The following is a 19035-nucleotide window of genomic DNA, read 5'->3' on the forward strand; positions in this document are numbered from 1 at the left end:
TACATAGAAGCCAAAAATTTTTTTTAAATATTTTTAGTACAAAAAATGGGGGCGGTGGGATCATCATGACCTCTAGCAACGGGGCCCACAGAATGATGCGGGGGGCCTGAGCTCATCAAACACATGGAAGCAGCTGTAAAAACTCACGGAGCTGCTTAACTGGCTCCGATGCTTCATCCCTCAGTTCGCAACCATCACCTCACCAATGACAGACCTCCTTTTGCCAAAAGCTAAGTTTAAGTGGACGGCTGCTGCGGACAAGGCCTTCCGCCTGGTCAAGCGTCGTTTCGGCGATGCGTTGTAAATGTATTTCAACAAAAATGCTCTGAGCTCTATTGACACAATTTTATGGTCTCGTCCATTTGAAACCTAACGGCAGAAGGAGACAGAAAAAAACTGTTCAACAATTATTTAGGTGTGTCAATTAAACTACTTATGGGCATAAAATGATACTTCTACTTTATTTTCATTAAAGGAACAAACTGAAATAAAGTTCAATATTTTCTATTTATCACTGTTTGAACAAAAGATGAAACTGTTTAAGGTACATTTCTCTATACCTACACAATAGCCCCAGAGTGATGCCACAAATTGTTAGATAGACAGAAATACATTTGCTAGAAAACACCATTATTTTTGCACAATGCTTCTGGTTGAATTTACTACACTCCATTAAAAAAGGAAGAAATTTTGATTGAAGAAATGTGATAAAGACTGATTCCTAGATAATAACATAAATAAATAGATAAATAAATATGAACCTATTTTAAATTTTATGTGAATAAAATAATACAAGATATTAATTTTTTTTTAAATGTGTAACATTACGGATAGTAGATTCAATAAAAAGAAAACTATGTTGCATGAAATAGTTTTGAATAAAAATTATTTATTTATAAAACATTACATTTGTGTGTTTTTCCAGCATATTAAAAAAAATTGAACATAAATTAACTTTTTTAGAAAAGTACATTGTTACTGTTATAATTCTGTTCAAACATACACAAAATACATTCATAAAGCACTTTTTTTAAGCTCAATGATTTTAGAATTTATTTAATAAATAGACAGCATATTTCAGACTTTTTGCATTATGTAATACAAACTTGGCACTTAGTCTGTACATGATGTCATCACCTATTTATATTTTATTGATTAATTACATTCATTCACGCAGTGCACAAGTAATAAAAGTAAACATGGTGAATTAAAGGTTTTTCTTAACAAGAAGCTTACAATTACAATGAAATCACACTTATACTTACACTCTAAAAAAAATTTTTAATACAGGGTTGTCATGATTGAAGCAGATGACAGAAGTTAATCTTTTACAGCTGATATATTTTATCACTTAAAATTATGATAGTTAGTAAAATTTTGTACTAATTACCATGGTAAGGCAAGGAAAATATTACCACAGATGTAATTTTCCACGGGACAACTGCCATGCATTTTGTTATGGCTGTTTGAGTGTTATCTACAAAGTAATCACCAAACGTGCAACCACACATTAAACATTGAACACATGTTTGTGTTTTACAAGCATTATAGAAATTCACTATAGTAATAGACCGTATGTTATGTAGGTATGCTGTTTTCAATAGTATAAAATAACAGTTACAGAAATGACTACATTACAAAGCGGATAATTCCACATCACGTTCATGTGCACTAAACATATATAATAGTTCCACACAATAATTCCAAATAAAAATTCAAGGATACTAAAATATTTCTTAGAAAATTACTAATTCAAATAAAATTTTTGTACATTTGATGAACATTAACATACAAACTTGTAAAGGTAAAATGGTAAAGCACCAAGCACTGTGTTACAAAAATTCAACATACCGAAACTATGTTAGCACAACTATAGTTTCTAGTTATAATCTAATGAACACGTAGATCACAACTAAAATATTTATTTGATTAGAAACTTCTTAAAAATGTCTGCATGCTTTGAACAAAAATTAGACAATAAATAATGCAACATGACCACCAAACAAACCATGCACACTCAGCAGATAAATGCATAGTATGAAAGAAAAGAAGCAAAAATACTTAAGGGTGAAATAGAGTTCATAATTAGTACACAGGGTATCACGATGATCAGAACATAAAGTAAAATCAGAGGCTAAAAATTGTCATTATTTCATTGCGCATTTGACTACTTACATAGCATGATTTTGTAATCTTTTATTCCAGTTCTGTTATCAATATTTTTTTTTCTGTAGAGTTGGCAACTCTACAGACATAAAAAAAAAAGTTTGGTCAACCAAACTCTTTGTTGCTTGAGAAAAGCATATTTGCAACGTTCTGCTCCTCTTTCCAAAGATGTAACTTGGATGATGTCACTTGTATCGCCTAGTTCACTATTTCCGCCACACTAACTGGCATCAGTGGCGTAGCAGGCGGGTGGCAGGGATGGCCCCCGCCAGGGGCGCCAGAGCAGGGGGGGGGGGGGGGGGGCGGCGCTGCCGCGACAGTTTCGCGGTTACTTAACGCTCCCCCCATCTGTTTTAATCCAAGAGAGGCGCCATTTTCAAGTTTGGCCAGGGGCGCGTCACCTTAGCTACGCCACTGACTGGCATTTGAGTACAAGTGTGGCCAAGCGGCTGCCAGTGACAGTGAATGTATCTGCAGCTCTCCACAGCTGTCCACTTGCCACACCATCTCACACGGTTTGTTTGGTCGTGTTGTTTAGGTGTGCACTCGTGATAAGGTGGGTGCAATGGAAGGTGCACTGTTATCTGCGACCTATGAACCCAGGACGTGATGTGCGTGGACTTCCCACAACTCAAGTCATGAGGAGCTGCCCTAATTGGTGAATGGCATGGAGCAATGCAACTCAGAGGCAGCTTGGTTGCCGCACTGTCGGAGAAAGGAAATTGGTAGACGTTGCTGAGCAAGGATAAGAGACCCTGCACTTTGTCTGATGGAGGCTGAGGTAGTTCGTCTGACTGGAAGACAGACTTTTTTTATATTTCTTCGGCATGTATTGAGCGTGTGGACGCAAAATACGAGGGAGTGGATGAGGAAGTAAGTATAAGTTGTTGGAATGGATCAGAAAATTATCCTTCAGCAGGAATCAAAATGAAAATAATGTGACTACTACTTGCTAAATAGAATCTGTGTGGAAATTTTGTCTGTGGAAATTTTGTCTGAATATTTGTACAGCATGATACCATGCTTGAGAATTTTTCCATTGTTGAGAATGTAATGGGAAGTGAAAACTAATGGCTTAGACCACGGGTTCCCAAAATTTTTCAGGTCACGGTGCACTAACAGGTTTAGTATTTTGTTGCGGCGCTCTAGTTGAAATATGTGTACAATGAAAAAAAAATAAATAAATATATTTATTTTTTGATGACACTTCACACAGAAATGAAAACAGCCACAATCTAAGGCTCACATAGGTATACATATTAGAAATTACGAACAAGAATATATTATTATTATTATGGAAAAATATCAAAAAAGTCAGTGACAAGTTAATGTGACGTGTGAGCTTGGTGATTTCCACAGTTTTTTTCAAAGTGCTGGCTAAGGCTTGGCACTGACACACTCATCTCTTGCTCCACATTGATCTTTGAGCGATATTAGCTACAGCTTTTAGCAATATTCAGCTACAGCTGGAAACCCAGCTTCGCATAAATAGGGAATGAGAAACCTCATAGCCTCTGAACTTGAGAGTTGGATATTTTTGAACGTTATCCAAAACTCCACTAAATTGGAACAAGTGAAGTTTGTTTTAAGGCTGTTGTTGCAAGAGAGTTCAATGAGATACTCTTCTTGCGAAGTTAACTCTGGTGGAGCTTGAACATGGAAAGGATCTTGGATCCACGCAAATTTTTTGAAATTTTCTTCCACATAGTATTTTACAAACCATTCAGTGATCTTTGTAAGGAGTTCTGTGAAAAGGTACAGCAAGTCTTGTGAGACAACGAGCCCATTAGAAGCAGCGTATTTATGCAATTTCAGGAAACAATCTTGACCGCCATTTTTATTAATTTTTCTTATCCACAACTGTAATTTTCTTCTAACTACCACAATCTTTTCCAATAGTTTCAAAATGTACATGTTACTGCCTTGCAGAGACAGATTCAAGGCATTTATTCAGTTTGTCCAATATATCGCACAAATATGCTACTTTCAGCAAAAAGTCTGGTTTGGCAAAGTATCTGGAGTTTTCAAGATTTTCCTCTTGCAGAAAAGTGTGAATTTTCTCGATGTAACTCAAATGCACGGGATAAGACATTTCCACGTAAAAGCCATCGTTAATTACAGCAGTACAGCAGGGCCGTATGTTCCACTCCCATGTCCATGCATAGTTTTTTGAACAGTCTGGCTTCCAGTGGCCTAGTTTTTATGTACTTTATTACGTCTATGACACATTCTAATATCAAGTTAAACTCAGAGCTCACCGACTTCGAAGCAAGGTTTTCCCTGTGGACGAAGTGATGGGTCCACATAGCACTGGGTGCTTTACTGCAATTAAGTGCTTGTAATCCTCCATAGCAGCAAGACATTGATCGAGTACCATCAGTACATACACCGATACACTTTTCGCAATCTACATCATTTCCTGTCGTAAACTTGTCAATAATTACAGGCAAGTCTTGAGCCTTTGCACTTTCAATGATACTTTTGCAGAACAGAAAGTCTTCAACAATAATTTATTGTTCAAAACAACCCGGGGACGTAACCTGACGGGACAGATGTCCCGAAATAACAAACAGGTTACGTCAAACCGCTGCACAACTGACCACTGAGGCAATGGAAGAAACCCAGCCCTGTATCTGGGAACCAACTTTAACCATTTCAAACTGCTTCCCATCCAGCCAATCAGATTTCATGCTTGCATCATGGTAGTAGAAGTTGTGCACACTCTTCATCTACGATATGATACTTGCTCTCGGTGTCATGTTCCTTGCATATTCTGTTACAGACAACACAAGCCTTTTGACCACAAACTTATTTACTTCTGGTTATGTCCTGTGGTTCTCTGCCTAATTTTCCCACTAAACTTACTGTGCACAAAATTGTACCTTCGTTCTTTAGGCAAGAAGACAACAGTTTGGTAAAATTTTCCCTGGCTATTGAAAATTTTTTTAGTCTTTTTTTCTAATCTTTTAATGACAAGCAATTGGTTTTAGACAATGTTAAGAAATTGAAGTTGCACATGCAGGTTTAGAGAGAGAGAGAGAGAGAGCGAGAGAGAGAGACAATGACTATGAATCATAATGAATTATGATGTAACAAATTATAAAACTACTATTGTAAATTTACATTTTGGATGGAACTGATTGTTCCCAGACAAAATATATAAAAAGAAACTAACAATCTTCTTACAATTTCATTATGGTCGCTCTAATTCTGAAGGAAAAATAAACATTGTATGATTGCAGTATATTTGATCGCTGCTTGTTGAAACTGGTGACATTTTGTGTTTGTAGCTCCTTCAAAGCTACTAAGATGATAGATGTAGGTTTGATTCTTGTACTTTTGAAACATCAGGGATAAAACAGAGTTGGTAGTCGCAAGGAAAGAAAGCTTTACCCAGGGGACTGATGATTTTACAATATGTTTCACCACTTTGAGTTGTAAGAAAACCTCTAGTGGTACCAGCTGCTCATGTTTACAACTTATACTCTAACAAAAATGACATTCAACAGTTATTTAATCCAGAAATAATTCCATATAAACTATAATACTGTGAAGTCTCATAAGTAAGATGAACTGTTAGTAAGACAAATAACATTTTGATATCACAATATAGTCTGAAAACCTGAAATCTGGACGGAATCAGTTTTAACATGAATACCACAGAATTATACAGAACTAATCAATTTTGACAATTTCTGGCATAACATACATTAATCAAGGCCAAGCATGTATCTGCATGCCACAAAAATATTTTAAAAACCAGCACAGTATTACATGGCTTAAATTATATAAAACTTTGTTACATATGTGAATAGTGATGTTTTAGCAAAATAATAATTATTTTGGATTTAATATCTTAAGTGAATCTTCAAATGTGTAAAGCATAAACATATTGATTTACACATAAAGCACTTAAAAAATAAACATATTATAGTAAGTGTAAAAAATAAAACATTCAAAACATATAGTAAGCAAGTGTGAAAAATAAAACATTCAAAACATGCAATATTTAACAGTTTAAATATTTTTATCATGTTTAACTGAGTAAGGAAAACATTAAGTCTCAATTGCACTGGGTGAGATTACTAGATAATCACTTGTGAATTTATTACTGCTACCAAACTCACTCAATGTAATTATATCTAATTACTTTGCTGCTCCCTTTGCTTCAACAAGTTAAGTTGTATCCCATAACTTTAGCACTCAGCACTTGATAGTTTACCACTGGTTAAAAAACTACTGTCTCTAATATATCTGGCTATTAAAATTATTGTGTGTTTCATAGTCATGGAGGAAAATAAGTGTTAGCAAAAGTAAATTTCACGCAGAAACCGTAATTGCTATTATAATTATTTTACAGGTTAAAGTATATATACAAGAAAACGAAAAGCTTTATAGTCTTAAAGGTAATTGTAGATGCAGGATAGACACCAAAAATGTTGGAAATAAATTCCTTGCCATTTTCCTGAAATTTCCCACCTAAATCTAATTTCCTAGGACCATAAGAAAGTTTCAATAAATGTTTTGCCACAATTACTTGAAGATAAATTATAAAACTAAATTAAAAATACATTATGATAAATTTTATCAGACTGGTAAAAAACTACAATGAAAGCTGCCATAGTATGTTAACTGCAAGTGGCCAGTTAATAGATACTATCAGCACCAGTGACAGCTACTACGTAAATATATGAAAAACTGTCAGCTATGTACTGCCTTGCCCGAACACCCAGATGCAGTGAGAACACAGAAAATAAGTAAACTACTTCTTTGTGCAGCAATGTATTTTACTTTTATTTTCAATCACAGCAGGATTGATCAAATAATATAAATATAGGGTATGTTTTCATCCTTTCTTCACAATCAGTTTTCAGCTCATCAGCAGAAGTACAATTTAATGTCCTGAGACCAAAACCACATTAAATAGATCAAATTACAAAATAATAGACTATAATCATGGACAGTTAACATCTGCTGTCTCATGCCCCAATAAAAAAAAAAAAAACTATACCGCTATTTCTTTCCAACCAGAGGACAATGCCTAAACAATGAATTAAGTGTTTAATTGGTGTCATTGCAGACTGTGATAGATACATGGGTAGGGAAAACAGCAGTATGCAGAAAAAATCCACCGGCTTATGGAAATGCCCAGCACAAAACATCCATCTGGATTAGAACCATTTGCCTTTGTGGGAGGCCAGTCATCTGACCACACAATCACTGTGGCTCCAAAAGTGCCTGTGGTTTGGTCAAAACATTTTCAGTAATGACATATGTTTATTTCTTAAGGCAAGAGATCCTATTCGTCATATCTGCAATAGTACAGTTCCTCTCTGGCACATAAACATCCCCTATCCCACTACCACTCAACTGACATAACAAGTCACCCCGGTATTCTCAACAGCTCTATTAAACCTCTTACTGATACACGCTCTGACTTCACAACTGTACAACAATTATTACATACTTTAGGCTCTCTAATCATATTCCTAGTAATATTTATTCTTTTCCTGAATAATTTTATGTGTCTGGGTTGTTAAACTCCCTAAATTTTCGAAGTTTTTTGACCCTATCGCCATCCTGAACAATTCTAGATAATGATTAGCACTTCATATGAACAAAATTAATTTTAATAAAATTAGAAAAAAATTATCATAGTTAAAACAATTAAGAACTAAAATATCTCTACTTACCAAGTAGGTGAGTGTACTAGCTGTGTGTAAAACAACACTAACTGAGGTAGTGACAACACCCTTATTTGTGGATGGCTTTTATCACCAGCAAATGTAACTAGTTATTTCACCCAATGCATATAAACCTTGAAATGTGGTGGTGTAAGATTTGGAATAAATAACAAGCAATAAAACTTTTTTTTTCCATGTACATACGTGTTTCTGCAACCCTTGACTGAAAATTAAATAACACTACATACATACAAATTAAAAAATCTATAGATACTAATAAATACTGCTGCACACATATCAGAAACAGTTTAAGTTTATATAAAGAACTTCATACTAAATGTAAACATTCAAAGAAAATAAAAAGTCAGGTATAGCTCAAAATATTTCTTTAACTTGTACATAAGCTTCACACATATTACATATTCTATGTACTTTTATTAGTGTCCTCATAGTGAATGCAAATAAAATGCATTTCAAGAAGACAATTCACACATAAACCTTACCATCACCTACGTTTGAAGTTGAACTTCAATGACCATCAACATTAATGTTTTGTGTCTAACAGTTAAGCCACTACTTTTTTACCTAGCTCACAAAAATTAATATAAAATTTTTAAATCATATAAAATTCGTACAAAACAACACTAACCTCATGAAATAAACTCACAGCTGCAATGGAATGTCAGTATCATAATATTTAAATTAAAATATTCATCACTTAAACCAACATTGTTTATCAACTCATGAACTACCATATCTATGTATTTGGGGGTTTGGCTAATCAGTTGATTATAAATCGATAAATATATACTATATATATAAATGCAAATGTTTCAAGCTGCCATAACATAACACAACTTAAATTATAAAGTCATCTTAAGCATTTAAAACATTAAAAAAATAACATATAATATGGTTTTCAAGCAGAAAGTCTCTTTAATAACTTGACTTTTGGTTTTGAGCCTTTTAGAGTAGGTTCTATTTTTCCTCCAGTGTTTTAACACTAAGCATACCATCTTCAGTGTTCCCTAAAAATGGCAACTGAAGATGGAAAATTAAGTCATCACAGAAATCTTGGAAGAAACAAACTCTACAACAAAAAACACCCAATTCTAAAAGCAAATTAATTTAATCACACTTCAGTTTGAGGCACACCGCTGCTGTCTACCAGCGTTTTATTTCTCTTGGCCGCAATTACAGGTGTTGGCATAGGATTTCCAGAGGTAGCATTCATGTTCTCTTTCAGAGATATAGCACTTCCAGTACGCACAGAGGGGGCACTTCCGCTGCGTTTTGTCTCCAACGTTGAAGACTTTTTGGCACTTGATCTTGGTGGGATGTCTCTGTATTCAAACACATTTGAATTGCTGTGGTTGTCGATGCCATGTTCGCCAAATACATCGTCTCGGACAATCATGATGTCACCATTGCAGTAACCAGTTGATTTCCTGAGAAAAAAAATTGTTCATCTGAAAGTATATTTTAAGAAACATTCTAGAGAAAAATAATTGCCATAATATTAAAAGGGTCCTTTAGTTTAAAAAGATACAGACTAATAATATAAAAGTAAAAGTAGGGTTTGACAATGCACATTATAAACAGAAATACTTAAGAGGGTTCAGAACCACTTTGGTACCAATTCTGGAATAAAAAATTAACATGATTCATACGAGGACAGGGAAGTCTGAAACATACTTCTCACCTGGCCCTTGAGTAAGATATCTTAGTGATTATGGACACTGGGGACATATGGATCTGAGCAGGTGCCAAATGCATAGACCAGAAAGAAGCTGTCTAACAAGGAAGAAAAATCTAAGTTTGTGTAAATAATTAATATTTCAAACATAAAAACAAATAATTTATCATCAGTATTCAATTTAAATACTTAAATCCAATATAATGAATATTCATTTGTATTGTAAGTGATAGTGAAGCAATTATATATCACCTTTTGCAACGATCAAAATAGAGCTAAGAGTCATTGTTGGGCCAGATATAACTTTTAACAACCCGGCTATGCCCTCCTACTTGCTAAATACGTTTATTAAAGATGTATTATATTTTTACAATCAGAAATTATATATTGTTAGGTTTTCTGGTATGATTTAAATAACAGATGTTTATCCTTTTGATTAATGTTTTTTTATTATTTCTGATGGTTTGTTTACTTTACTGTGATAAGTCAATTAAAATTATTTAGTTCAAAAATACAAAAAACAATAACCAGATAAAAAACTAGACGACGGTGTCACTTGTTCTTACCTCTGGGCATTCCTCCATAAAATGCAAAATATGACGACAGCAACCAGTAAAAGAAGACACAGAGCGGAAATGCTCCAGAAAGCTATCTGAAGAGGTTCCTTTGGCTCCCACCAATACTAAAAAATTAAATATATACGTTATATATATTATATAAATACATATAAAGAATCCCATACACTGATTTATAAACAACTACAAGCCCTTTGAATCTATGCTAACCTTCACATAAATGCTCAATAGAGGAACTGTTAATTTATTACTTAAACCTTCGACTCTGGCATTTCCCTACATGGTCTTTCGAAAAAATTATATGTAACCCACCGGCCTGTTAAGAAACTTCTGCACTGAACTAATTCTAAAGTTAAAAGTACATTCCTCAGTGATGCATCACAATAAAGCTGGCTTTCCAGCATTAACAAACTTCAACTCAGACATCTACGCAGGTTTATAACACTGGGTAATACAATAATATTAAAAATTCATAAAATATTGTTGTACTCACCTCTGTGATTGGAGGATATGTGGGAACTAAATGGCCTATCACAGTTGGAAGGTACATACTCCAAAATGCTGCTTCTGTCTGTCTGTAGTTCAACTGAACACTTGAGTTATAAGTTGTGTTGATGTTAAGATATCGCAACTCCCCATTTCTGGCCAAATCAAAATGGAGTCCAAGGATCTCCTGATGAGAAGGGTTCCTAGCAGAAAAAAAAAAAACAGAATAACTGACTCACAGAGAGAAATACACTGTTTCACACAGAATAAGGAGTTTAAATACAATTTATACAACTTCTAATCAGGCGTTATGAGCTAAGTTATGACTGATCAGGAACGGTTCTAGGGAAGAACGCAAGGGGGGGGGGAAGGTGTCTGCTGTGCCCTCAGACTATATAGAACCAGAAGGGATCTTCATGTTTGAAATGCAGAGGATAACCCTCTATTGGGTAAAATTAACTCGTCTCGACTATGATTTACATGTGGGGATGGACTTGCTCACTATTGGTAATGACATTTGTTAAATATGTAGAAAATTAGGAATTGTCAATTAAATAAATATTTTTACGTTTCGTACCTATCACAGATTCTGTGAAGTCCTGACAGAAGTTTTACTCAATGAGCTATCTACACGGAACATCCCTGTAAATAACATGATTGGCCAGGAACATGATAATAGCACAAAAATGTAAGGAACACATGTTGGAATTTAGAAAAGGATACTTGATTTGGATTCTCTGGCTTTTAGCCACATGGAAACCACTCGCTTAATCTTGTGGTTAATGATGTTGCTCTGCCTTTCCCTAACACAGTTAACGATTTTAGTACTATTCATGAAATATTTAACTTTTTTATTAAGCACACGAGAGCAGTAGGCATGCTCCCCCTTGCACCTGTTAGCCAATGTAATGCATGGTGGACCTTGACCAAGAATAAAAAATCTAAATTTATTGTCCACAAGGGATCATAGTATAAGTGAGATGTTGCATGAAATGACACACTTTCTCAGGGAAACAGCCACACATAGAGATTTAAAAAGAATGCGTAAATTTAAATGGTTTCATTAGGATCAAAAAATATATATATTTCAAAATATGCAATATCTCTAATTAATAATATTTGTACTCCATTCATTATGACATAAACTATGTATCATAACTTCTACAACAAAAGAATTATAAAAAATAACAAGAATCATGGCAATAAAATTGTAAAGTAAACATAAATTTTCATTTTTCCACTCCATAAAATAACTTATATACAAAATAAAACATACCCATATCTGGCAAAGTCTGTGAAGGCTTTCATGAAAAAATGACTCATATTACGATCATTATCTTTCCACATAGTACGTTCCAAATGTGGTTTTCTTGGGAAGAATTCTGTAAGGAAAATCCATGAAAATAAACATATTGCTTCATGAACATATCACACACAATTTTCTGGTACAAACCTCTGTTTTCAAACTAAACAAATCAAAAAACAGATTTTAAAAAAAATATATATAATAATGTAGCTTCTTATTGACGGATAAGTACATATCCACTGCTGTAACATTATCTGGAGTCACCATGCAAATAACTGAGTAATCAAGCCAATAAACATATCACCATAACATGTAAACAATATAAAAATATTTCATAAGACAATGCTTACTTCGCCTAGTCTTAATGACAAAGAAAGCAAATTGGCTTTGAAGAGAAGAGACAGGCCTGACATATCTAAGGCAGGTCTTAAAAATTGAATGAATGTAATTGATGGATTTAGGGTTTACTGACTCATCAAAATTGATCCCATTAGAGATCTACAAGTGGAACTAAGCATGGGCATCGCAAGGATATATTTTATGGGGGGGACTTCAATTGATTTAGTTGTTGAGGAATATCCATCCCCTGGGAAAAAGGTGGGGGGTCCGGGGGGTCCTCCCCCGGGAAAATTTGGGGTTTGAAGGTGCAGAAAGGTAGTTTTTACATTTTTCTTTCCTAAATATTCTAATTATAGTTGGTTGCCATATATAATTTATTTTTTATAAAAAATATTTTCAGAGAAAAAATTTGTAAAGAAAACAGTTAAAATATCTGCTGGTGCTATATCCACACAAAATCATTAATTTAAACATCAGGAGAAACCTGAATGTTACACTTAAATGCCGCAGCAGTATTAAGAATATTTCGCACATGTACACAAACATAAGTAATAAAGTGATTATATTCACTATTATTATATGTAGTATCTCTCCTCGGTATCGGACCTGATTTTGATTTTACACGAAGATCGAATTAAAAAGTGCTCACATTACCACTATTGGACTAAATGCACCATGCGCAACATATGGGTTATATCACAGAAATCATATTTTTAATATAACTAGGAAACTAAATACAAGGGTTATTTTTTTTTCAACCTCCGATCGGCTGTAATAAAAAAACGGGAATGAATTGGGAAATTATTTTAATGTCAAAAGAAACGTACATCTTTACTCTATTTTTCCACATAATCACTGTGCAGATTGAGGCATTTGTCGTACCGATGCACCAGCTTTCCAATACCCTCTGCATAAAATGATGCCTCCTGCCTATTCAGCCACGTTTTAACAGTTCTCTGCAGTTCATCATTGGTGTTGAAGCGTCGTCCTCCAAGCCACTTTTTCAACGTGGGGAAAAGGTGATAGTCACTCGGTGCCAAATCCGGACTGTAAGGAGGGTGATCAAACACAACTGAGGTGTGAGTTGGCCACTCCACATGGTTGGTGGAAGGGGGTAAACACTACGAGACGTGTCGATTCGTGTACGAGCGATTAGGGTATCGATTAATGGGCATGCCATGGATAAATGAAACTGTAATCACACTGCAGGGCACTGTTAAAACGTGGCTGAATAGGCAGGAGGCATCATTTTATGCAGAGGGTATTGGAAAGCCTGTGCATCGGTACGACAAATGCCTCAATCTGCACGGTGATTATGTGGAAAAATAGAGTAAAGATATACGTTTCTTTTGACATTAAAATAATTTCCCAATTCATTCCCGTTTTTTTATTACAGCCGATCGGAGGTTGAAAAAAAAAACCCTCGTATATTATTGGAGGGGACGAAATTGAAGACTTTTATTGTTGGGGGGGACGTGTCCCCCCCCGTCCCCCCCGGTTGCGACGCCCATGGGACTAAGAGATGGAGCGGTAACAGAACGCACTGTGGCAGGGAAGGAGAGGGAAACCCATCAACTCACTGCAACCTCCACCATGTTCGTCACTTGTGAAAAACCTAAGTTGACTCCGACCAGAATTGAACCAGGATTTATTTGGTCAAGTACAAGTAATCTGACCACTCTACATGCAGAACAAAGAATGGTGAGATGAGATGGATATGATGTAGCCCTCAGAACTGATTTTGTAGGGTAAATTGAAGAACTCCAAGAAATCTCTGACTCATAATGATGACTGCCACATATCATACTTGCAAAACATCCAAGTCAAAATCAATGGTATTCATATATATTCAATTAAACAGGAGGTTAATGGTCTAGCTACAGTACAGCCTGTCTTATTCATAATCTGTAATTCAAAATTGTGGATTACTTGAATATTTTTGCTTGTCCCCTGAATCTACTATTTAAAAAATAAATAAAAATAATTGTTTGTGCTTCAAATTTTATTTGGATAATGCTGAATTTCTACAAAAACAACAGAAAGAAAGACAACTGTTTACCATTTTAAGACATGTTTTGTGACAAAGGAATGAACTCTCCAGCGATAAGTGTCCAAATACACCATTACTCTGACTACACTACCCGCTAACACCCTGATAGTCAGCAGAACGGCCATGAGCAAGAATTTTCCACATACCGGCTCGGCTAATCTTCCTATTATTTGTGTACTTTAACTCAAGCTACATGTAACTCTTTCTGCCTTCCTGGATACATACACTAAGGCCTGTAGACATAGTTTTCATCTTTTCAGTCTGCTAACATTCTCAGATCAGGCCTTTTCTGCTTTTTATACCATAACTTATGCATTCAATTAAGCTTAGTGATTTTTTTCTGTTGTATTTTACTTGCAAGTTATGTTTCTTAGTCATCATAGAAGTGTGTTTGTCAAGATGAACTCAAAAGTCTCTCAAAGGTAAAATTATAAAAAAAAATTACAGTGAATAAACTGTCTGGCAAAATCTAAGAAGCATTATGTCCAAATAATTTTTTGAATGAAAAGGGCATACACTAATGTGCATGTACACACATCTACATGGATATTTGTGCATGTAAGTGCACACATGCATATGGGTGATTGCCAAAATAAGGTACCTAAACTATGCATGGTTTGAAAAAAAAATTATTATATTTTATAAACCTGTAAAGATTCTTAAATATTCCCCTGGTTTCGCCAAATTCAGTACAATAAGTGGTCAAGATCGATACATTAAATTGAATTAATAAAACGTAAATAGAATTTTGGGGCTGTCCACGGAGTGGACTCTACTGTCCACCGAGTGGACAAATTTAACCTTACCATTGATTTTGGTACTTTTTTTAGTCCGTGGTTATGTACACAGAGTCTGTACTTCTTGATAATTTTTCCAGTTAAAACTCGTAACATTGTTCTCATTTTTTTTAGATTTCTCAGTTTTAAAACTGTCTTTTATTTGGTCATGGATAACTTCAGCAAAAAAAACTTTCTTTTTAACTTCTTCTGAATTAGTGTTGTTATTACTAAATAACTTTCCCACTCTCTTCCTAGGGGTTAGAGTATCTGCATTAGGTTGTAATGAATCTCTTATTCTCTTTATTCTGTTTTTGTATCTCAAGTTTTCTTCGTAGTCTCTCATTGTCCTTTTCCAACTTCCGTTTTTCTTCTTACGTTTTCTTCCTGTTTTTCCTTGAACACTTTTTTCCACATTAAACTCTGCAAGTTGAGGCTACTACAGCATCTGAAATTTCTGGTGGCATTTCAGGAGAATTAATTTTTAATTCTTCTTCAGTTTCTTTCGCTTTTTTCTCTATTTTCGTTGATGTCGTTTCCGGTCTCTCCATTCTTTCCTGACGGATCGTTCATCCCTTTCACTCATATTCAAAATTAATTTTTTCCTCATGTGGTATCTTTCCCTTTCTTTAGCTTTTTCTTCTTCATACTTTCTTGGGTTGTTAGTTAACCTTTCTCTAGCCTTTCTCATGCTGATCTTTTTCTGTTCCCTTCGTTTTTTGATCTTATCAGCGAAATTTGAAGTTTTCTTTTTTATGGGAGCCATTATTCTGCAAGATAAATACTAAATCTATCAGAGCGTTTATTGGGCTCTGTTGTAATGATAAAACATTTGAAAGAGTAAAATTAATGCTTTTTTTTTAATGAGGATAGACAGACCACAACCGTGCTGCATGAACATTTGTCAAAACAGAAAATAATCAATTCAGCAGATTGCAAGGTAAATTATTATTAACATTTAAGCATTTAAGGTATTACAAAATCATGTACCTGTGACAATATTTAAATTGTCAAATATCTTTCTACACAAGTATACTGGATCTAATTAATGTAACAAACACAGTACTTAGTGCAGCTGTATGGTAATTTTCATAATTAATGTATAAATTTCATCAATGATTAAGTACATAAATATGTTATGGTCTGTTAATAGGCCTATGCTGCAATGTCAGCAGTTCTGGTACTCGAAATAGCACTAACACTTCCATACAGTTCTCATTAATTCAACTCTGGAAATATTTCACTACATGTACAATGATGTCCCCTCCGTAGCCTGTGAATTCCACGGAGGGGACAGAAATTGTACTTTTGTTTTCTAGTCCTTTAATTTTTAAGGTTAGAATATCACTGCATTTGTAAAAGAAATTTATATGTAGTACTTTTTATCTATTCATCTATTAGAAGTGACAGATATCATTTCTCACCTTCAAAAAGTTGTCCACGGAGTAGACTAAGCGATCTTGACCAACCGTTATATCACATGGATCAACTAATGTAAGTACCAATAAATCACCAATCATCCACTTATGACTTGATAGAAAACAAGATGGATTCTTTTCCCTCCTTTTTTGTAGGGTTCAGTGGCCAGTGCTGCACCCTGGAGGTTTATATTGAAACTATTTTGTATGTCTACACTAAGGACCCATTTCCTGGGGACAATTAATAAACATTAATCTTACTTGAAAATTCAAACCTTTGCAGTCCAGCAATTTTATGATATCTTTTTTAATCTTTGGACATTACAATTTAAAGAATTAATATTAAATAACATAAAATCATATTGCTGTGGATAATTAAAATGTTATCAAACTGTACTTGGGGACAGTCCACGGAGGGGACATTTAGCACTTTCTTGGTCTCGCATCTTAAATACAAAAACATTTATTTAAGAAATAATATAAATAATAGGCTTCTATTACATTCAAGCATATATCTTATTGTAAAAATTACTATTAATACAAATGTATAATATTTTTAAGGCCTAGGGACATGCTTTAGTTACCTTATTTTGGCAAACACCCATATATATACACATACATATACACACTTTACACATACATATAGACACAATCACACATATGCACACACTTGAATATGAATGTTTACACACAAGGATAAATGAGTTCAGACAAACTATTTACCAATGTCCATAAACGGAGCCCCACTGAGAAAGTAGAATTCAATGTCATGAGAAACTCTTCTCCATTGCGGGTATCTGAAGGCTTCTACAGTTGTGTTCATAACATACAAATACACATCCAAATTTCGCTCTAAAAGCAGTTTGGCAATTTTATCATTAGGTGCATGATACAAGTAGTCAGTCATCATCTGAAAGCACATAAATCAGGTTTACCACATATAATTGATGTGCGTTAAAAATAAATTTATATAAAATAAAACTTTACTGTTCATTTGCCACAATAAAGTTTTATTAGATTTTAAAATTTTTTTGGAAACTTACGGGCACATTTCACAATTAAACTTAAAATAAAAATAAAATTATTTGTTGGACAATGAAGATAAGAAATTTGCCACCAAGAAAAATCTTGAAGAAAAGTGGGTAACATGAATAAATCATAAACACACCAAACACAGCAAATAAAAAAAAATTACATAAATCAAATTAATTATAAATGTTTATGGAGTGAATAATAATCTAACCCCAGGCAAAACTCAGTGAAGTAATTTCTAAAGAAAAAATGAGTTACGAAACTGTTATATGACTCATAACTTATAACCTATTTGGATAAAGAGTGGCGGTTCACATCTTTTATAATCAAGGTTTGAAGTACTCTTTTTCCAAATAATCAGAATGTACTTTAAATAAATGCATTTAGTTTTCTCTAAATAAGATCTGCTAACTGTAAAAATTTTAATGGAAAAACTATTTCCTTTCAATACAAGAATATGAGACATGACATGCATTTGTACCAAATGATCTAACTTTGGGTAAATATGAATGACATCTACAATGAATAGGAATTATCGATAAGTATATTAGAAACAAGTTATTCTTAAAAAGAAACACTTATTTAATGCAGGGGCCACAGTTTCTGGGTGGTAAGATCTCTCACCTCCCACCAAGCATCAGGGAGATTCATGTTCAATTCCCGGTGGGTTGAACCAGACTTTTCACAAGTGGGAAATGTGGCTGACGATGGGTTTTCTTGGGGTACTCCTGTTTTCCACACTCATGTATTCCACCAATGCTCCATTTCCATCTCATGACCCCTCATCTAATGACCTTGATATCGAATAGATATTGAACCGTAATTCATTCAACTATATTTAATGCAAAACAATTTATGTTATATTAACTTACACAAGGTAAAGTTTCGAACTTACATTAATGTAGTAATCACGTGCAAAGTCAGTACTATTTGGATTTGGCCAGTAGGTATACATGTATCTGATTGCATTGTAAATTCCGTTTGAATTCAATGTGTAGTTATAGCGCACCACCAATTCTCTGACCTTCTCATCTATGAACTTGTTGCTCACAGTGTAACCGTTACTGGCAAGACTTTCATTGTTATCTGTAATCAAGTTTAAGAGAAAACATACACTTTATACTTTATGAATCACAGAAGAATATGCAATTAATGACTTCAAATCACTTTGATGAAGACAAACAAGACTAATAAATAAACCACCCAACAAACCAATTTTAATTCAAATAAGGTGATGCATTAAATCATAACTCATTGTAAGGGACCCAAAAAAATATGATGAATTCAAAATTCATGAAATTCAACAAAATCTAAATGATTTTGAAGTTTTAAAGTTATTCCCAAAATTTCAACATTTTTGTGAAAAAAAAAAAAGTTTTGGTATGAAAAAGGCTATATTTCCATGAGTTGATCAACACAATTTCTGAAAGCATCACATGGCACATCATAGATTTTCAAGACATTAAACAAAAATGTTGATAAAAATGTATTTCACATGTTGAAAAGC

General features: G+C 34.1%; 1 protein-coding gene across 1 annotated transcript in view; it reads right to left on the bottom strand.

Annotated features, from left to right (window-relative positions):
* Positions 1–873: 873 nt before the first annotated feature.
* The window catches only part of LOC134529832 (neuroligin-2), a 39413-nt gene continuing 21251 nt past the window's right edge, over positions 874–19035 (bottom strand). The window contains exons 9-14 of the mRNA XM_063364322.1: positions 18424–18614; positions 17220–17406; positions 11884–11989; positions 10615–10810; positions 10113–10228; positions 874–9298 (exon numbers count right to left, since the gene is read on the bottom strand). Of these exons, the coding sequence (XP_063220392.1) occupies positions 8983–9298; positions 10113–10228; positions 10615–10810; positions 11884–11989; positions 17220–17406; positions 18424–18614 (1112 nt within the window). The 3' untranslated portion in view covers positions 874–8982. The remainder of the gene's footprint in view (positions 9299–10112; positions 10229–10614; positions 10811–11883; positions 11990–17219; positions 17407–18423; positions 18615–19035) is intronic.

The sequence above is a fragment of the Bacillus rossius genome, chromosome 2 (assembly GCF_032445375.1).
Source record: "Bacillus rossius redtenbacheri isolate Brsri chromosome 2, Brsri_v3, whole genome shotgun sequence".
Taxonomy (NCBI): Eukaryota; Metazoa; Arthropoda; class Insecta; order Phasmatodea; family Bacillidae; genus Bacillus; species Bacillus rossius.